The sequence below is a fragment of the Periophthalmus magnuspinnatus genome, chromosome 18 (assembly GCF_009829125.3).
Source record: "Periophthalmus magnuspinnatus isolate fPerMag1 chromosome 18, fPerMag1.2.pri, whole genome shotgun sequence".
NCBI classification, from domain to species: domain Eukaryota; kingdom Metazoa; phylum Chordata; class Actinopteri; order Gobiiformes; family Gobiidae; genus Periophthalmus; species Periophthalmus magnuspinnatus.
In genome coordinates, this window is record NC_047143.1 from 4,991,430 (window position 1) to 5,013,557 (window position 22,128).

Consider the following 22,128-nt stretch of genomic DNA (forward strand, 5'->3'; position numbering starts at 1 on the left):
GTCCTGACAGAGCGACAGCAGGTTGTGAGATGATCGTTGTAGCTCAGTCAGGACCATCTCAACTGGACGTCCTCAAGGGTCAGTGGTCTGTCCCGTCCTCTTCACATTATACACAAATGAAAAGTAATTATTGACACACGTGACGCTGACAGGCATCTACAGAGCTGCAGGACTTTGTGACTGGTGCAGAGAAAACCACATGGACTTAAATGTTTCCGAAACAAACTTTGGTCGTAGTGTCCACCCGGCACTTCAATTAGATGGACACATCATTTCAAGGATGTAAGAGTATAAGTGTTTAGGGTCAATTATTGATCATAATCTGACTTTTAAAAACAACACTGAGCGGATCTTTAAAAAGTGTCAGCAGCATTTACACTTCCTCTGGGAAACCAAAGGGCCACAGGTTCATAAATCCATCCTTCAGTTGTTCAGTTCAGTTTTGCAGATCATGTCCTCTTCAGTGACTTTTGGACAAGCATTAAAAGAAGGAGTAAAGCATTTTTAAATTACTAACCCCCATGTTTTATTTGTATATTTGTATTGTCTCTCTTAACCAATGTCATGAATCCCTTCTTTTCATGTTTTGTATGATGCCATGAAGTTCCCTAATGCGTTAAATAAATTTCAATTGAGCTGAAAAACAGGAGCATCAGATTCACAACGATCTTCAAGTTGGTATTGGTCATTTTGATATTAGCACATTTTGTTCAAACGTTTGTTAAATGCCATTTTTTCTACATCCTCCGCTCCATCTGCCCCTCTCCTCTGTATTTGCTGCTCCTCTACCCTTCACCTCTTCCTCCTCTCCTCTTCTGCATCCAGAGAGGAGGAACAGAGAGAAGAGGGAGAGAGAAAGGAGGAACAGAGAGAGGAGATGGAGGTGGGTACGCAAAACAGAGAGAGAGAAGAGGGAGAGAGAAAGGAGGAACAGAGAGAGGAGATGGAGGTGGGTACGCAAAACAGAGAGAGAGAAGAGAGAGAAAGGAGGAACAGAGAGAGGAGATGGAGGTGGGTACGCAAAACAGAGAGAGAGAAGAGGGAGAGAAAAAGGAGGAACAGAGAGAGGAGATGAGGTGGGTACGCAAAACAGAGAGAGAGAAGAGGGAGAGAGAGAAGAGATGAGGGTGGGTACGCAGAAAAGAGGGAGACAGAGAGGAAGAAGAGAAAGAAGAGAGAGAGAGAAAGCAGAAGGGTAGGGAGGGTAAGACAAAGAATAAGAGGAAAAAGAGAAAGAGGGCAGGTTGACAGAGAGGAGAGAGAGGTAGAAGAGAGAGAGAGCAGAGATAGTGGTAAGACAATGAGGAAGAGGAAAAAAGGGAGGGAGGAGAGAGGGAAGGAGAGAGAAAGGAGGATAAGACAGAAAGGGAGGAAGCAAAAGAGGTAGAAAATGAGAGCGAAATCAGACAAAGGATGGTAAGACAAAGAGGAGAAGGAAGGCGACGATGACGAAAGAGAAGAGAGAAAAGGGAGAAGCCGGTTTGGCAGCGAAGAGAAAAAGGTAGAACAGAGGTAGAGCGAGAGAGAAAGAGGACTGACAGGAAGTCAAATCTAGTCTAGGCTGTGATACTTGTTTTCATCACAAGGGGCGCTACTGTTCTATGTTTACTTCATGAGAATAAAAACCAACAAAGCTTATTAAGTTTAAGTTTATTTCTTCTTCTTTAGATTGAGAAATATAAACAGTTCCCTTAAAATAGACAAACTGTACATTATTTACAAAAAAAAAAAAAAAAAAGAAGGAAAAGAAGTATTTACACATAAAATACATTTACAAACTTAAGTACATATTATACATCATGTACATTTTGGTTTAACCATTTTTAGTAGCATCTGGGTTAAACCTGTCAGGAGCAGAGGGGCCCATGTCCAGAACTTGAGATTGTCTTGGTCAGGGCTCCCTCTGCTGGAGGATTTGACCTATTGCACATGTTTTGAGTCATGGAGGAGACAGGAGTTGATGTGTGTCTAACCCTCTTGACTTGAATTCAGCTGGTTTTGAATATTAAAACTGGCAACCGAATATAAAGACTCAGAAGAGGCTCTTAACAAACGAAAACACTAAATTATAACAAAAAACCTCGCCATCATGTTTTTATAATTAAGAAAAAAACAAACAAAAAAACAACAAAAAACTATGCTGAAACATTAGGAGCGTTTTTCCTCAAAATGTCTGCTCACAAATGATGCTATGACTTGTACACAGGGTTATGGTCAGCTCAGTGCTTCCCTCGGTTGCCAGGTTTGGGTGTAGAGGCCTCCTGTTCAGACTCTGATTCTGAGAGTTTTTCAAATTTTGATAACCCTGCGGATGAATAATTGCGACAGAGCGCGTCCAGAGATGATGCCCCAGAATATGGCATTGAATAACGGCGACATTGTTTTACTGCGTCCAGAGATGGTGCAGCAGAAATTGATGCTGATGCACTTTTTGAGCGAATGAAGGGGTACTTCTGGGCCGGAGGTTTGCTAATGCCGTTAGCTTGATTTTGAGTGACGTTTGGGAGAGTTCCATTAGCCGAAATGCTGGCATCAGTCTGAGCATTCTGTCGAGTTAGCTTCGTCTTTTTTCCTTGTTCGGTCTTCTTAAATTTAATGGTTTTCGAAGCGTCGTTTACTTCACAAGTTGCTGGTTTTGAGTCGGCTTCGTCACAAAGATTGTTAGCATTAGGAGCAAACAGAGCCTGCATGTTGATGCTTTTGCCGTCTCGTGTTGAGCTAATCGAGTTAGCAGTGCTGATCAGGCCCGGTGCTTTGGTCAAAGTGGACTGAGTTTGTTCTGGGATTTCTGAAAGTTCTGGGATGACGACTGCAACGGAATCTTGTTCATCTTTGGTCAATAAACTGCGACTTTCTGACAGGTTGCTTGGTTCAGATTCACCTGAAGATTGACGAGGAATCCCTGTTTTTTCACCTGTAAACAAAATGTAAAATGCTGTCAAGATACACTGGGTAAGTTTACATGACCAGTAAAAATAAAATAACCAGAATAATCATGTACATTTAATTACAAAATACACATAATCTGACTAAACATAGACACAAAAATGAGACAAACTAAATCATGTCAGAAGGGGCGCTGCAAGAAACACCGATGTTCAAATAATTTCATATTGTCAACAAGGAGCTAGCATAAATTCAGCCTGGACGACCTAGCAGACTCCTGTCTACCTCACCACTTCTCCAGAGTTTACCTGCTCCTCAGCCTTCCTCACCTCACTCTTATTACCCCTCCCCGCTGCACCTCCCCTTCGTCCAATCAGCGTCCAAGTCTGCTCAGTTTAAACCCCCATCACAGACGCACGGCTGCTTCAGTTTGCGCCGCGTCCAATCTCCTCCCCAGCGCCTCCTCGACGTCTCATCCTCTCATCGTCCCCGTCATTCTCCTCACTGCTACCGCCTCCAGCACTAGTAACACCTCCAGTAACATCTCCAGTAACGTCTCCAACACTGCCTCCAACACCGCCTCCAGTAACACGTCCTCCAGTAACACGTCCTCTAGTACCACCTCCAGTAACACCTCCAGTAACACGTCCAGTAATGTCTTCAACACTGCCTCCAACACCGTCTCCAGTAACACGTCCTCCAGTACCACCTCCAGTAATGCCTCCATTAACGTCTCCAGTAACACCTCCAGTAACGTGTCCTGTAACGCCTCCGGTAACGCCTCCAGTAATGTGTCCTGTAACGCCTTAAATAACGTGTCCTGTAATGCCTCCAGTACCACCTCCAGTAATGCTTCCAACACCGCCTCTAGTACCACCTCCAGTCTCCACCAGTCGCCTCCAGTAATGCCTCCAGCACTGCCTCCAGTACCACCTCCAATCGCCTCTAGTAACACCTCCAATAACGCCTCCAGTACCACCTCCATTAACGTCTCCAGTACCACCTCCAGTAACTTCTCCAGTACCACCTCCAGTAACGCCTCCAGTAGCACCTCCAGTAACTTCTCCAGTACCACCTCCAGTAACGCCTCCAGTACCACCTCCAGTACCACCTCCAGTAACGCCTCCAGTACCACCTCCAGTAACGCCTCCAGTACCACCTCCAGTACCACCTCCAGTAACGCCTCCAGTACCACCTCCAGTACCACCTCCAGTACCACCTCCAGTAACACCTCCAGTACCACCTCCAGTACCGCCTCCAGTACCGCCTCCAGTACCACCTCCAGTATCCAGGTCCCGGGGGTAAAAAACATCTAAGCGTCATCTTAACTGGCCACGCCCCCTTCATCGCAGTGTCTTCTGCTGAGGTAACCCAAAGATAACTCATTCAAAAGACCAATACTTTGTGTCTGTCTGAGACTCTGTGGGTTCAAATAAAGCTTTTTTCACTTGTAAATTTACTCACAGTGAGAAGAGTAACCACAACTTTTACTCGAGTAAGAGTACTGTTACACTGTACAATATATTACTGAAGTAGGAGTAAAAGTATAGGGTGTGAAAACTCTTCAGAGCAGTACAGTTTTATTAAAAAGTAAATGTGACTGAGTACTGAGTAGCTGAGCGTGACCATTCATTGCAATTCATCTTGGGAGTCTTGGATTTGTAAACTTACGTGATTTGCTGCAGAGTTTGTGTATCAGAAAAAGAAGTCCCATCAAAACTAAGACGGCCACCCCAGTTCCAGCTACAGCGTAGATTACGGGAAACATGCACGATTCTTTAGCAACTTCTGCAAAAAAACAAAACAAAAAAACACAGGCGTAAGAGTCATCTGATACAACCTAAGACAAATTAAATGAAGCAGATCAGCAACAAGAGGAACAAGAGGACAGTAAATGATTCTGGTCTAAAAATAGCTGTTTGGGCGTGTATTACTACGGTGATATTAGATAAACACAAGATTTACTGAAAGAGAGATAATAACAGCTAAAAAAAATAAACTCAAATCAAGTTACACAGCTGGTTTTTAATAATTCAGTTGTTGCTCCAGTACAGATATATTGTACAAGCAGCTCTCGAGGTCAACATAAGTCCGCTGTGTACTGTCTGCATCTAATTATAAAGTTTTAATCTGATGTACCACGTTAGCATGCTAGTTGTTGACCTCAGAGCTGTGAAAAGCACTTATAAACTCATTGCGGTGAATCACTAGGACGCTCAGAACGCATAAGGTGAGTGAGGAATAACTTTGATTAGAGGAGTGTCGTCACGATGCTAAAAGTCGATTTCGATATTAAGGAATAGACTCAATATTCGTAGTACTTTCTTGTATATTCCCATGTGGCTAGTCTGTGTGTCTTATATTTGTTCTGATACAGCTCAAGATCATTCTAAAGCGATTCGGGAAAGATTCATTTCCATCCTCTATCGATATCTGCTCAAAGTATCTGATTCTTGATACTTTTGACAACCCTAGCTCAGAGGAAGCTAGTTTAGCATTAGCTCATTGGGTGTGTTTGATTACAGGCGTATCTTACCTGGGATTAGCATGTGCACTTCTTTGCTTTCGCTAACCTCGGCTAGACTGGCTCTGCACACGACACTAAGCACAAAGTGAAACAAACTGTTAGTAGTGACTCACGACTTTGGAATCAGCAGCAGAAAAACACGTGATGATGTAATGATGTAAACTTGGAGTGTACAAGGGTTTGAATGACCATTTGAAGTACTGGACCTTTAAGTTCACTTTTTGATTTAAGATAATTTTCACTATTATATTGATGCAAAATATGAAGAATGCAAAAGAAAGCTCATTATGCTATTTTAGAAGATGAGGGTGGGATTAAATAAAATCTCTTCTTCTCGCTGATTTTTGGGCTAAAGTAAAGACAACCATGCATACTACTTATATGCTTTTTTTAGTCCTGGTTTAGTCCTGGTTTAGTCCCGGTTTAGTCCTGGTTTAGTCCTGGTTTAGTCCTGGTTTGGTCCTGGTTTAGTCCCGGTTTAGTCTTAGTCCTAGTTTAGTCTAAGTCTTGGTTTAGTCCTGGTTTAGTCTTAGTCCTGGTTTAGTCCTGGTTTAGTCCTGGTTTAGTCTTAGTCCTGGTTTAGTCCAAGTCCTGGCTTAGTCCTGGTTTAGTCCTGGTTTAGTCCTAGTTTAGTCTTAGTCCTAGTTTAGCCTAAGTCTTGGTTTAGTCTAAGTCTTGGTTTAGTCCTGGTTTAGTCTTAGTCCTGGTTTGGTCTAAGTCTTGGTTTACTCCTGGTTTAGTCTTAGTCCTGGTTTAGTCCTGGTTTAGTTCTAGTTTAGTCCTGGTTTAGTCCTGGTTTAGTCTTAGTCCTGGTTTAGTCCAAGTCCTGGCTTAGTCCTGGTTTGGTCCTGGTTTAATCCTGGTTTAGTCCTGGTTTAGTCCTGGTTTAGTCTTAGTCCTGGTTTAGTTCTAGTTTAGTCCTGGTTTAGTCCTGGTTTAGTCTAAGTCCAGGTTTAGTCCTGGTTTAGTCCTGGTTTAGTCCTGGTTTAGTCCTGGTTTAGTCTTAGTCCTGGTTTAGTCCTGGTCTGTCTACATCTCCCAAAGCTCAAAATGCTCTGTTCCACCTTGTGATGTCATGAAGTGGTAGTTTTCAAGTTAACAGCTACGTTTAAGTTTAGTTCAGTCGAGTTTGTCAGTTCCAGAGCTGAAATGATCCAAATGATTCTAGTGAAGGCGTGTGGAGTTTAAAAACACAGTGGAGCACTTCCTGTATTACCACATGATGACATCACAAGGTGGAACAGAGTGTTTTCTGTTTGAGAGAAGAAGAACTCAGCCTAAATACACAGGGTTTGTGTGTTAAACATGTGTGAATGAAACAAAACACAACTCCAGGTCTGTGATGATGAAACAGCCTGAGATCTTTAAGTTCCCTCATGTGTGACTGGAGACTCTGGTGGAGTTTCCTGTTTTACTGTCAGACTGCAGATGTGTTGATCGGGTTTACGGTTAATATCTCTGTGATTACTGGACCACATGGAAAAAAAAACAAAAAAAAAACAAAAAAAACTGGCACAAAGTTCAACGTTTTAGTCTGGTCCTGATTTTATCCTAATTTAGATTTTAAACCAGTATGAAACTAGGACTAAACCAGAACTAAACAGGATTCAACCAGGCCTAGTCTTGGTTTAGTCTTAGTCCTGGTTTGGTTCTGGTTTAGTCCTGGTTTAGTCTTGGTCCTGATTTTAATTTTTTTTTTAAATTATTTTTTTAGAGAGCGACCAGTGACCAGTGACCTAAGACGAGCTCTCACCTCTCTGCTCCGGCCTTTGCGACGGTCCGCCGCTCCACTGTGTAACATCTGCTGTTGTTTTCCTCACTCCGTTCAGTTTTTTCCATCTCTAAAGCGTTCCCGTGCTTGTCGTACAGCGTGACGTGAGGTACGAGCGGTGAACAGGTGCTTACGACACACCTCACGTCCACTTGTCCGTCCTCAGACCACGTCATGGACAGCACTGGATGGGGCAGGTCCACTAGAGGGAGACAGAGGACAGGCTGAGTTCATGGACAAGGGCACAGTGGTTTTTTTGTTTTTTTTTAAATTATCATCGTGGTACTGGAACCTGGATTGAGTATTGTGTCTATTCCCTAGAGCAACTGAGTCTGGAAAGTTCCACAGTATGGCATTAAACTACAAGACAAGCTTACAGTAACGTCATACTGTGGAGATAAACGGACAGCCCATCAGAAAAGTTGCACATTGCATCTTTAATATTTTGTCATTTAGCTCACAGTAAAAGTAAATAAATAAATAAAATATATATAAAAAAAAACATATAAAAATAAATTATATATATGCACGAGACACATAAATGATAACACAGGTGCACTGTTCGTGGAAATGATGCACTTTGAAAATGCCTCATGTTCTAATGTTGATTTTGTTGAACTCAGTGACTTTGAGTGTTTTGAATGTTCTGGACACCATTGAAGGTTAAAATGGTTAAAGATGAGCAGAAAGCACCATGGAGGAGTGATGACTCGGTCAGGGCACAGAAAAGGGAGTGCCGGAGGACCGAGCGGGAATGAAGGAAGTCAAAGCTCCAGGTTCATTATGAAATTTACAGAGAAAAGATGCACATGAACAACCACAGTTTATGTAGAACAAGGCAAAGATATTTTTCTGACATTACTGGAAGATGCAGTAACAACTATTCATGTCAGTAAACAGATCAACAAACCCCCCAGCTCCACTGCCGTTAGAACTAATTTCCACATCTAAGTGCAATTAGTTTCCACAACACAAATAACACCTCAGCACCTACACACTCAGAGCTGACTCACTTTGCACCTGTAACTGACAAAACTCTCTGACTCCAGTCTGAGTTCATCTACATGCTGCCTCCATGTGTTACCCACTAACCTCTAAAGTCTCAACAGTTTACTATCACCACTCACTCACATAGTTAACATGTCACTTCAATCTGTAACATTCCCAAGAGCTTTGAAAATTATAAACCAATCTCTAATCTGCCGTTTTGAGGCAAAGTCCTTGAAAAAGTTGCTTACCAACAGCTTATTAATTTTCTCCAACTCCTTTGATGTTTTCCATCAGGTTTTAGACCCACCACAGACTGAGACTGCTCTTATCAAGGCGACAAATGACATCCGCCTGAACACTGATGCAAAGTCTCAGTCTTGATCCTGTTAGATCTGAGTGTTTCCTTTGACACTGTGGATCATGGGATCCTCTTACAGAGACTAGAGGACTGGGAGGGCATCTGTGGTACTGCACTAAACTGGTTTAAGTCCTATCAGGAAAACAGGGAGTACTTTGTTGAAATTGGAAAATGTGTCTCGGATAAGGTGTCCCTGACCTGTGGGGTCTCCAGGGGTCAGTCCTGGGGCCCCTGTTGTTCAGTCTCTACATGCTACAGTTAGGCCAGTTAATACGCAGCAATAATGTGTCTTACCACAACTCTGCAGACGACACTCAGATCTATGTCTCACTGCAGCAGGTGAATCCAGTGGATTCACTCACTGCATCAACAGATCAGTGTGTGGAGGCAAAACAACTTTATTTAACTAAACTCAGACATGACTGAAGTCATCATCTTTGTCCCACAGAAACATAGAGAAAGTGTCAGCGTCACCTCCAGTCTCTCTCTCTAAAACCTTCAAATCAGGCGAAAAATCTAGGGGTAATAATGGACTTGAACTTTAACAGACACATCAAATCAGTAACATCTGCAGCTTTTTACCACCTAAAAAACATGTCAAAAATCAAAGGTAAACTGTCAAATCCAGACTTGGAGAGACTTATCCTGCATTTGTCTCCAGTAGATTAGACGACTGTAACGTCCTGCTCACTGGACTCTCCAAACGAGCCTTAACACAGAACAGAACATCCAGAACACTGCTGCTCGGGTCCTGACTAGAACCAGGAAGTACTTCACACATGTGTCCTGTGCTCAGGTCTCAGCACTGGCTCCTTTAAAGTAGCTCTGCTTGTGTATAAGTCTCTCCATGGCCTAGCACCAAAGTACATCTCTGAAATGTTAGATCCATATGAACCATCTCACATGAGGAGGACTTCAGGGATCGGCCTCCTGCTGGTCCCAGAGTCAGGACTAAACATGGAGAATCAGTGTTTCAGTTTTATGCAGCTAAAACCTGGAACAGTCTTAATTTTATTATGTTTTTATTTGTGTGATTTTAATGTGCTTCTTATTCTGTAAATCACTTTGAATTACTTTGTGTACGAATTGTGTTACACAAATAAACTTGCCTTGCCATAAAAATACAAAAAAATAAAAATAATAAAAATAAATAAATGAATAAATAAATAAATAAGAAAGAAAGAAAAAAGAAAGAAAGCTGCCCCAGTCTCTATTAAATAATATTGGCCTGTAGAATGTTGTGCTATCTTCCAAAACCCAGCAATGCTAATTATGTGTCTGGGAGAGCCTCTGGTTTATATATGTATAAAACTATGCCAACGCGATGTTCACATCTGTGTTCATGTGTGTTACGGTAACATTTTAACAATGGCTTTGCACATACAGTTCCCGGTGAAGAGCATTCCTCCTTCTGTTGGAAATCCCGTGGGTTCTTCTGAAACTGCCACACCTCAAGACGCATTATTTAACCAGCTTTTAAAAGTCCCTGCGTTTTGTTAACAAGCTACGTACAGGTGGAGGAGCTCGTTTCCAGTGACATGCTATGACTTTAAACATACAGTGCATTCACTTAATAAAGAGACACAATTTTAAATTAGGGGTGTGTAAACAGTAGGGCTGAACAGTATCAGAAAAATTAAAATTGGATATTTTTCCCACGAGTATTGCGATTACGGTTAGATTTTCCATTTGTTTTAAACTTCACATTTGAAACACGCCCAGATAAAATTACAAAGAGTGAAATATGAACTGACAAACTAATCCAAATATCCTCTCAGAGCATGTTTGTACAGATCTGAACTACAGAGTCAGCAGTTTTTCTCCAGAACAAGACAGACATTTTCTTGTTTGTGGAGAAAATGATGCTACTTCTGAAACTGCAGCCTTTGTGATTTTCTTATTCCGTCCATTCAAATGTTCGATTAGTCTTGCAGCCACAATAAACACTTTGCAAAGCTGTATTTTTCCTGCTCAAAGATGCTAATTAACGTCAATGCTAGAGGCTATTGTCATGCAAACACAAATAAATAGGAAGAAACTGTTTAAAGGGAGAATACGTTAGCCTATCTGTGTCCCGAGATATGAGCTAAACATGCTCAACGTCCATGACAAAAACGTGTATGTGTCTCTGTCTGCAGGTTAAGGCGCTGGCAACACAGGTTTAGTTCTGAGTCTAGCGCCTTTTTAAAAATGCAAGCGCGCAGGATACATACAGGTAAATAAGATGACATAGTTTGCACGGAAAGGAATGTGCCGATGTAGCGGGTTATGTAGGCTAAAGGTTTGTCTTTTATTGTTCTGACAGTGACTCATTGACTTAATGATTGAACAATGATATTTAGTACTGCTTCATTGCCAAGTTACCAGGACTTTGTGCTTCTTTGCTCGCTCGTAATCGAAATTAGAACACAATAAGCAAAGCGCAAACAGACAACAACACACTCTCCTGTCTTATTCTGCATTAAAACTGCTAATCGTGTAGTTTAGATCAAGAGAACTGACAAAAAGACTGAAAAATGAACTGGGAAACTAACATGTTTCTACAGAACATGTTTAAAATATGAACTTAGAGCAGAAACCCGACATTAAAACAGACATATTGTGCTCGCGTCCGCTCCGTAGTTATAATCTCGGACACTCGTGGATTATTATGTTATAATTTGCATATTTTAAATCACAATATTCATCGAAAACGACTTAATAAAAGAGACGAGTCCGCTGACGTCGCCATAAACGTCGTCACAACAAAGAGTCGGCTCCTCTGATGGATAACTGCAGATCACACGAGGGAACTGTGGATTTTTTTTTTTTATTATTTGTGCCAAAATGGATCCCGTGAGTATGAGATTAAGAATATAAAACTGGAGAACAAAGTAAATTCAGAGCAGTGCATATATATATATAAAATGAATATGACGTCTTCAAAATAAGCGATTTAAAGATTGTATTTACCTACTACCAGCTCCACCCGTTTGACATCTTGGTTGTCTCTGTCCCAGATGGTTTTGCAGAGATATACCCCAGCGTCCTCCCGCCTCACGTTGGACAGCCTCATGGAGAAGTTCCCATGTTGCAACAGTGTCATGAAGAGATGCGTGCGGAACTCAAAATCCCTGTGTTTTTCTGCGTAAACCTCAAAGTTCTGGCGATAGACGAAGACGTAGGGAGGCCTGAGGTGGCGCTTGGACCATTCGATAGTCGGGACCTCAGAGTCTTTGGGCAGCGTCTGGAGACAGGGCAGGATCACGGGCTGACCGATGAAGGCAAACACCTGCTGTAGAGGCTCGTCCCCCGACACTCCACCAATAACTGGAAAATAAGAAACAGTAAATAATGTTATAGTTGTTCCCCTCAACATCTACCCTCCTCAGCTTGTATTTGGAGTGATTCATACGTGTTTAACCAAGCTTTAATCGATTATTTTCAAGACGCCATATTGCCGATTAAGCCCCGTTTTCATCACTACAAATATGCTCACTACTCAATTTTTTTTTCTTTAACAGCGATACGCGCCGTTGTGTAGTCATTTTGTTATGAATAAAAATAAAATAAGATCTGCTAATCGCTAGTGTGATGTGCAGCTATCCAATTTGGCTTTTTGTTGTGATGAAGTTTACGGCACCGTCAGCTCCCATTTGACACTGCAGAAGTCAGCTGATAGGTTTCTTTTTTAATTTTTTTTAAGTCTAACATAAGATCCACAGATGTCAGATTATAACATGCACGATAGGACCTTTATGTGATTGAAATCATAAGTGTGGAACATGTTATTGTTAGCTCCACTTACTTTCTACCACTTTGATTTATTTATTTTTTTATGTATTTTATTTATGTATTTATTTATGTATTTTTTTTATTTTATTTATGTATGTATTTTATTTATGTATTTATTTATGTATTTTATTTTTTATTTATGTATGTATTTTATTTATGTATTTATTTTTAATGTATTTTTTTATTTATTATGTTTTTTATTTTTATTTATTTAATTATTTATGTAGTTTTTATGTATTTATTTATGTATGTATTTTATTTATGTATTTATTTATGTATTTAATTGTTTTATTTATGTATGTATTTTATTTATGTATTTATTTTTAATGTATTTTTTATTTATTATGTTTTTTATTTTTTTATTTAATTATTTATGTAGTTTTTATGTATTTATTTATGTATTTATTTATTTATGACAATGCATGCTAATAAACAGACATGATATTACATAAATGTATACACACCGGATTGTAGCCACCGGATTATTGTCCCAAGGGCCAAAATAAAAATAAATAAATGAATTAATTAAATAAAATAAAAAATTGCACACTTCCACCCATTGCACAGTTTCCATAATTGCACATTACATTGATATAGAAAGGACCGTTTCATATCGCTGTTTCCATGCAGTATTCTCACTCTTGAAATTGCACCACAGATACTTTCAGGGAGGTAGTATCTCATGATTCTTTGCAAACAATAGTAAAAGAAAAATTCAATTCTGTTAACTGGACACAATGTTTATAGAGTGAAGAGGTTTCGCTGGTCATTTCTTCTAAAGGGAGGAGCTAACTACTCTGAAACTAACACACCTTTTATATAGAGTCTGTTTGGCTTTGTCTATTGAACTACACTGAGAGTGAAATGAGCCTGAATCTGACCAGAACTGACGAAGGAACCGTAGAATGTCTTCACTCAAATCACTTTTTCTCCAGTTGACAGATTGATTTTTTCTTTTACTATTTGTTTGTTTGTTTGTTTGTTTGCAAAGAATCATGGGACACTAACTCCCAGAAATTATCCCCTTGATACATCTGGCCTGGGGACAACCGATGAAAATTAGCTCTAGTCAGCTAACTCGGGCACATTTACATTATTTTGTTTTGTAATGTTTATTAATGTGCATTGTCCCCTTTTTTAAATAAATAAATAAATAAATAAAAAAAATAAAACATCTGTCATGGTGCATTTTCAAGAGAATATAATACTATGAGGGTGATGAGAACTGTGTGGAAACAACTATACCAAACTCTCCTTTCTATATGAATATAATGTGCAATTATGGGAACTGTGCAATGAGAAAAATGTGCAATATTTTTTGGATGGTGCAATTATGGGAATAGTGCAATGACTGAAATGTGCAATGACTGAAATGTGCAATGACTGAAATGTGCAATGACAATGTGCAATTTTTATTTTTTATTTTATTTTGGCCCTTTGGACAGTAATCCGGTGCCTATAATCCAGTGTACATTCATGTTATATCATGTCTGATCATTAGCATGCATCGCCACAATCAAATAAATAAAAAAATATATAAATATAAATCAAAAAAATAAACATAAATAAATAAATAAATAAATAAAAATAAATAAATAATAAATAAAATAAAATAAATGCATACATAAATAAATAAATACATACAACATAAATAAATATATCAAAGTGGTAGAAAGTAAGTAAGTAAGTGGAGCTACAGTTCACACACAAACATCTTCCACATTTATGGTTAAAAATCACATACAGGCCCTTTAAGGAAGACCCAGACTGAGGAAGTACACAGACGTCTTGGCGTACAATGCTCCTGACTGGACAAAACTGGGTGAGCCGGTCAGTGGCTTCTGTATTAAGTATCACCCAAATATCACCCGACTAAATACTTATGAAACACTGCAAAACACAACGGCCATTTCTCTCTACAGTCATTAAAGGGCCTCATTACACACACATGGACTTGTTTTGTTCTATTCACACAAACCTGGCGTATTCAGGCTTCTCTCAAACACAAAACACTCTGTTCCACCCTGTGATGTCATGCAGTAATACAGAAAGTGCCGCACTGTGCTTTTAAACTCCATACACTTTCACTTGTCACTCTCATTAAAGGTGAAAGGAGCTGTGAACCTGAAAAACATGTGAGTCAAACAAAACACAACTCCAGGTGTGTTTTTGACGAGGTAACTTTAGAATAATGTGCCGTAAACTTCTCAAGAGTCAGTTTAGTGTAATTATCACCGTTAAAATCAGGTACTGGCCCTTTAAGATTCATGTCTCTGCCTCACACGGACCAGGCCCAACGCTCAGTAGCAGAAAAAAAACGTTTTTTTTTCTCCATCTTCCCTATCTCTGCTTTCCCTTTCCTTTCTCCTCTATCTCTCTCCTCCCTCTCCCAGACTCTCGCTCCTTTTCTTCCTGACACCCTCTCTCTCCTTACTCTCTCAGACATTCCCCCTCTTTCTCCCTTCTCACTCTCTCCCACGCTCTCTCCCCCCTCTCTCCCTTCTTCTTCCTAACACTCTCTCTCTCCTTACTCTCTCAGAATTTCCCCCTCTCTCTCCCTCCCCTCCCTCTCCCAGACTCTCTCTCCCTCTCTCAACCTCTCTCTCAGCCTCTCTCTCTCAATCTCTCTCTCTCTCAACCTCCCTCTCTCAATCTCTCGCTCTCTCTCAATTTATCTCTCTCTCTTTTCTTCCTGATACTCCCTCTCTCCTTACTCTCTCAGACATTCCCCCCTCTCTCTCCCTCCCCTCCCTCTCCCAGACTCTCTCTCCCTCTCTCAACCGCTTTCTCAGCCTCTCTCTCTCAATCTCTCTCTCTCAACCTCCCTCTCTCAATCTCTCGCTCTCTCAATTTATCTCTCTCTCTTTTCTTCCTGACACTCCCTCTCTCCTTACTCTCTCAGACATTCCCCCTCTCTCTCCCTCCCCTCCCTCTCCCAGACTCTCTCTCCCTCTCTCTCAGCCTCTCTCTCTCAATCTCTCTCTCTCTCAACCTCCCTCTCAGCCTATCTCTCTCAATCTCTCTCTCTCTCAATTTATCTCCTCTCTTTTCTTCCTGACACTCCCTCTCTCCTTACTCTCTCAGACATTCCCCTTTTCTCTCCCTCCCCTCCCTCTCCAAGACACTCTCCCTTTCTCTCTCTCTCCTCCCCCGCTCTCTCAATCTCTCCCTCTCTTTTCTTCCTGACACTCCCTCTCTCTCTCATTCCTCTCTCAGACATTCCCCCTCTCTCCCGTTCCTTCAGACACTCCCTCACTCTTCCCCCGTCTCTCTTTCCTCTTTCCTCCCTCCCTCAGACGCTCCCTCTCTCTCCCACCCACTTAAAGTTTTCTATCTCTCTATTCTCTCTACGCTCCAGGAAGTAAAAAAAAAAACAGAAAACACAAGAGAAGTTTTTTTTTTTTTTTTTTTTATAAAATCTTATTTATATAATCCTGTTCACTATCTTTTACTGAAAATGTAGTAGTAGCTGTTACAGTCGTAGTAACTGTCATAATAGTAGTTGTTGTAATAGTTCATGTTACAGTAGTAGTAGTAACAGTAGATGAAGTAGTAGTAGTAGTAACTGTATAAATAGTAGTTGAAGTAGTTGTTATAATAGTTCTTGTAGTAATAGTAGTAGTAGTTGAAGTAGTTGTCATTAATGTAGTAGTAGTTGCAGTTACTGTAGTAGTAACAGTAGCTGAAGTAGTAGGAGTAGTAATTGTACTAATAGTAGTTGAAGTAGTTGTAATAATAGTTCTTGTAGTAGTAGTAGTAGTAATAACTGTATTAATAGTAGTTGAAGAAGTGGTTATAAATATTTCCTGTTATAGTAGTAGTAGTAGTAGTAATAATAGTAGTAGTAGTAGTAGTAATAGCAGTTGAAATAGTTGCTATAATAGTTCCTCTAGTAGTAGTAGTAACTGTATTATTAGTAGTTGAAGAAGTGGTTATAATAGTTCCTGTAAGTAGTAGTAGTAGTTAAAGTAGTTGTTAAAATAGCTCTTGTAGTAGTAGTAGTAGTAGTAACTGTATTAATAGTAGTTGAAGAAGTGGTTATAATAGTTCCTGTAGTAGTAGTAGTAGTAGTAGTAGTAGTAGTAGTAGTAGTAGTAGTAGTAGTAGTAGTAGTAGTAGTAGTAGTAGTAGTAGTATTCTGTTGTTTTTTTTGTTAAATCTTAAATATACTGTCCCTGTTCTTGTGGTCGGTGTTAGTTATGTTTTTCTTCCCTCTGCCGTAGGATCTGGGGCAGGTTGCAGTACTGGGCGTGTCACCAGAGGAACAAAAAGGACAAGAACTCACTTTTTCACTGCACCACAAAAGTTTTTTTCTCCTGAGAGGTCGTAAGATTCCACTGTGTCCTGATGCACGCGACTACACACAATTTATCATCACACATTCACTATGCTCATGTGAACTGGTTTGAACTTACTGCTACTACTACTACAACTGCTACTACTACAAGTGCTACTACTACAGCTGCTACTACAGCAACTGCAACTACTACTACAACTGCTACTACAGCTGCTACTACTACTACTACCACTACAGCTGCTACTACTACTACTACCACTACAACTGCTACTACTACCACTACAACTGCTACTACTACTACTACTACCACTACTACTACAACTGCTACTACTTCAACTGCTACTACTTCCACTACAACTGCTACTAGTATGACTACTACTATGAGTACTACTACTACTACTACTACTACTACTACTACTACTACTACTACTTCATCTACTGTTACTACTACTACTGTAACATGAACTATTACAACTGCAGAACACATCTCATCTTGAAAATTCTTGTATCAATGAGAACAAAATATATACTGTATTTTCCGGACTACAAGTCGCAGTTTTTTTCATAGTTCGTCCAGGGATGCGACTTATACTCAGATGCAAATAATATGTGAAGTATATGTTTTTTTTTCATTATTATGCATTTTGTGGTTGGTACGTCTTATACTCCAGTGTGATTTATACTCCGGGGCGACTTATACTCCGGGGCGACTTATACTCCGGTGCGACGTATCTGTGTTGTTCTCTGTGTTGCTTTTTACCTCTTTTTTCACTGCCATGTTTGTGGCATGTTTATTTAGACACAAACAGAGCATGTCTCTGATTGGTTAATCTGCCTGTCAATCACACCTATCTGAAATCAGGAACATGTGTGTGTAAAGTTTTGTTAAAGTGGTTTTGTCTACTATTACTAACACTACAGTTGTCTGTGTAAACCCTTCAGTAATCGATTCATGTGTATCTGGTCAAACCAGTTTTAGCCTCAGTGCAGAAGTAGTTGGGCTTGTACTTGGAATCAATCAAATTTAAACACGTGGTACTGCATTTTCTATGTACTGTGGAAAGTTACAAATGCACTTTTACTACTGCTGCTACTGCCATGGAAATTTACCAACACTCTGCTGCTACCATAACTGCTACTACTATTGTTACTACTACAACTAGTGCTTCTACTGCTACTGGTACTAATGGATCTTACTCTGTGTAAAAACTGCTAAATCTGTAGTTAAACCTGTACAAATAAGTTCTGAAGTACATGAGATTCTTGGGTTACTTTAAAGTCCAGATAGTACTTTGAGCTGATGACGGAAAATACTTTATAAAGGGGTGAAACCTACACTGTAAATGTGACATCAAACTGTGTCAAAGTAACAAGGGAAAACACAGATAACTACAGATAAAACCAAGGAAGTACAAAGAGCAGGGAAGAAGGAGTTGAAGTAGTAGTTGAAGTAGTTGTAGGAGTTGTTGTGGTAGTTGCAGTTACAGTAGTAGTTATAGTAATTGAAGTAGTTGTTGTAATATTTCTATTTACAGCAGTAGTAGAGGTAGTAGTTACAGTAGTAGTAGTAGCAGTAGCTGTAGTAGGTAGTATTTGAAGTAGTTCTTGTTGCAGTAGTAGTAGTAGTAGTAGTAGTAGTAGTAGTTGAAATAGTAGTAGAAATTAGTAGTAGTAATAACTGCTACGCTCCAAGTCACTGTTTTCTTTCAAAACACTAAAATGTTGTGTTTGTCTGATGAGGCTCGTGGCAAAGTAAAACCTGTTTGACTTGTGTGATTGTGTGAAACTGAGAAAGGCCAAAGTATTCACAAATGTACTTTTTATATAAAGATGGTCTGGACTGAATATAGAGAGAGTATTAAAGTCATGAATCAAATGAGATCGAATGTGTGTATATATGGTATGTATGTGTGTATAAATGATGTGTATGTGTGTATAAATGATGTGTATGTGTGTATATATGTATGTGTGTATATATGTATATGTGTGTGTGTATGGTATGTATGCGTGTATGTGTGTATAAATGATGTGTATGTGTGTATATATGGTATGCATGTGTGTATATATGTATATGTGTGTATATATAGTGTGTGTGTGTGTATATATATATATATGTGTGTATATGGTATGTATGTGTGTATGTGTGCATATATGTGTATATGTATATATGTATTCTTTTTTGTACAGCCCCCTGACCCTCTCCCTTTGTGTCATTTTACATCACTGATTTTGTCCTGTAAAGTTTTAGCTCATAACCAAATACTTTGGATTGTAATTGTGCTGTGCCATTTTGCCCCAACATTTACTTTTATCAATTTAGAACCAAAACGCCACACCCAAACTTCTGACGCACCTGCAGACTTGTAAATACTGAATGACGTTATAATCTTAAGTGGCAGTAGTTTATGCATTCCATTTCCTGTATTTGTGTACTTTATATCAGCTTTTATTCACAAGCCGCCACTTATCTAATATAAACCTGTGATAAATATTTAACAGTTTGAAATTTAAATCACATATGACCATAATAACCAACATTCTACTCATCAAAGTTCAAACTAGACACAATATTTGGACTTTTTAGCGTAGTGGCTATCGGGTTCAGATGATTTGCTGCCTAAAAAATACGCACAAACCTTTAGATTAATGTGAGTACAAAGAGGTAACTGTATTAACCTGTTGCAGTTCCAACTACTCTTCTCAGATTAATCTTAACTTGAGTAACAGGGCCTCAGACAGATTAGTTCCTCCGGTTAGCGTCACACCTTACAAACATTAAGAAATCGTAGTAATAAACCACAATATTGACCTAAAACGGCTTATAGGGACAGACGTATATAAGCGATTTTCACAACTTTTAGAGACGAGGGCGGAGTTTTGTCGTCCCGGTAATGTAAACATCAACTAGCAAGCTAACTAGCAATTCCTGCTTTCCAGAAAATAAGGTTCTATGTTTTGCTAAAGACTCTTACCCAGCAGAAATCGACCCTGTGAGCGTGGATATCTGAGAAGCTGTGAGGTCAATACCGACATGCGCTCTAACACACAAACACCTGCAAACTGAAAACACTCTGTTCCACCTTGTGATGTCATCATGTAATACAGGAAGTGCTCCACTGTGGTTTTTAAACTCCGTACGCCTTCACTAGAATCATTTGGATGGTTTTCAGTCCCATGTCTACTAAACAGAAAGTCAATCGTAGCTGTTAACTTGAAAACTACCACTTGATGACATCACAAGGTGGAACGGAGCGTTTGGAGGTTTGGAGATGAAGACGGATTAATAATAAAGGGTTGCTCAAACGTGTGTGAGTGAAAAAAAAACACAATGCCAGGTAGGTTTTTGAGGAAGTAACAGCGGTTGTGGTTTAAAACTCACAAGAGTCAATTTTACTTTGAAGCGATATGAAAGAGAGAGTAGGAGTTACCAAAGCCGTTTGAATGTCGGAAATTTTGTTCTGTGGTTTGCATTTCTGAGATTTCTGGGTGTCACACTGAACACGGGACCACTCAACAATTCCGGAAAAAAAAAAGAAGAGACAATAACGCAATGCCACATAGTTTAATGTTAGAGGCTTAGGCCGGAAATGCGAGTCCCGTGTGTGCCTTTTATGTGGAGTTTAATGCTGTCAGCAGTGGTAGATGAAGTAATTAATTCTGTTTCTTAAATAAAAGTACAGATACAGAGGTAGAAAGTTACTCAAGTAAAAGTATCACATGAAAAAATCTACTTAAGAGCATTTAAGTACCCGTTTAAAGTAAAAGTTTTTCACACAAGTGTAAAATGTAGTGACACTGATCAATAAATAATACACTTTTTGATCAACAGTAACAATATCAATCAATTTCTCATGAGTTTTGTGTGTTTATTGTTGTTTGAAGCTTGAACTTGAAAACTTTAATCAGTTTGTCACCACGAACATGGAAAAAATAACCCCTCACGTACATCATATGAAAAGTACTTTTTATGTTTTAGTCCAGTTCAAACATGTATCGGAGTAGGAAGTACACATACTGCTCTCAAATGTAGTGAAGTAAAAGTAAAAAGTAACAACTGTAAAGCTAGAGCATGTTGTGAGCGCTCACTGTGCCGATGTGTGTATGTGTGTTTGTGGAATGTGCCTCTGTAGGTCTCTGCGTCTGTGTCTCTGTGCGTCTGTGCCATTGTGCGTCTGTGCCATTGTGTGTCTGTGCCATTGTGCGTCTGTGCCATTGTGCGTCTGTGCCACTGTGCGTCTGTGTCTCTTTGCGTCTGTGCCACTGTGCGTCTGTGTCTCTGTGCGTCTGTGCCACTGTGCGTCTGTGTCTCTGTGCGTCTGTGCCACTGTGCGTCTGTGCCATTGTGCGTCTGTGCCATTGTGCCACTGTGCCATTGTGTGTCTGTGCCATTGTGCCATTGTGTGTCTGTGCGTCTGTGCCACTGTGCGTCTGTGTCTCTGTGCGTCTGTGCCACAGTGCGTCTCTGCGTCTCTGCGTCATCGTGCTTGATCACATTTTACTTTGTCAGGACTCCAGTTTAATAAATAAGTATTATATTTTACTTAAGACACCACAAACATATTAGCTTAGCGCGCACATTTCATCTTATTATTATCTATATTTTGGCATTGTACGATATAATTTGGGCCAAGGAATCTATCATTTTGAGCTCTTTGTACGATTTTCTCAGGATTTGGCATCACTGTTTATATAACTTCCCAGTGTTATGGTGGTATATTACATTTTGCTGTCAGTGCTGGCAGAGTTGAACCACAGCTTGTCTCCATGGAGATTGGCAAATACGTGGAGCATTTCAGCCAAAACAACAACATCCCCATAGGTATTTAAAGTTTCAGACCCTCTGCGTAAAAATCTACTTAATGCGTCTTCAGTTCTCGCCACCGATTTGCACAGACTTTTCTTTCTTTTTTCATAGTGAATGTCTGGTAAAACAGGACTCACCGGTGGAGCAGAGGAGCAGAAGCAGCAGGACGTTGGTCATATTTGAGGTTTATCCTGGTTTCTGCAGTTTTAAGTCCAGGGAATGAGAAAACGTTCCACCTGTGACTGAACTAAACTAAATGCCGATGGAGAAGTCTGCGCTTGCAACAACTACACCGCCCCCCCCTCCTACTTCCTAGTTCTTCACTGTCAGTGGGAGTAAATGCACTGCACTTGCTTTTTGAGTTGTAAAAAGTGCTTCTAAACTCATCGCGGTGACTAATTAGGATGTTCTGAGCGCATAAGTTAAGCGAGGGATGACTGTGGACCCCTGTTAACCCTTTAAAATTAACTCGTTGTGTTTGTTACGCTTTAACGCAGTAAAAAATCACGTACAGCGCTTTGATTTGTTTGGGGAAGTGATGTTTTCTCCTCTCTGTCTTTGAACGCACCGTCAGTTGACCCTCAGTGACCTCACGGGCCTCACGTGAAAGGGCGGGGCCAGAATTCATTCACAAAAACAGTTTCCACAGTGAAATGAGTCTGAGATTGTCTGTGGATCTTAATGATTTGACAAATAAATAAATAAATGAATAAATAAATAT

The 22,128-nt window shown here is 39.9% G+C and overlaps 1 protein-coding gene across 1 annotated transcript; it reads right to left on the reverse strand.

Annotated features, from left to right (window-relative positions):
* Positions 1 to 1,640: 1,640 nt before the first annotated feature.
* LOC117386693 (uncharacterized) lies at positions 1,641 to 21,698 on the reverse strand. Its single transcript, XM_033984103.2, has 6 exons — positions 21,545 to 21,698; positions 11,485 to 11,841; positions 7,167 to 7,386; positions 5,423 to 5,487; positions 4,558 to 4,674; positions 1,641 to 2,914 (listed from the first exon to the last, which is right to left on the reverse strand). Exons 1-6 carry the CDS (start codon positions 21,582 to 21,584, stop codon positions 2,220 to 2,222), a joined length of 1,494 nt encoding a protein of 497 aa, XP_033839994.1. The 5' UTR covers positions 21,585 to 21,698; the 3' UTR covers positions 1,641 to 2,219.
* Between the last annotated feature and the right edge of the window lie 430 nt (positions 21,699 to 22,128).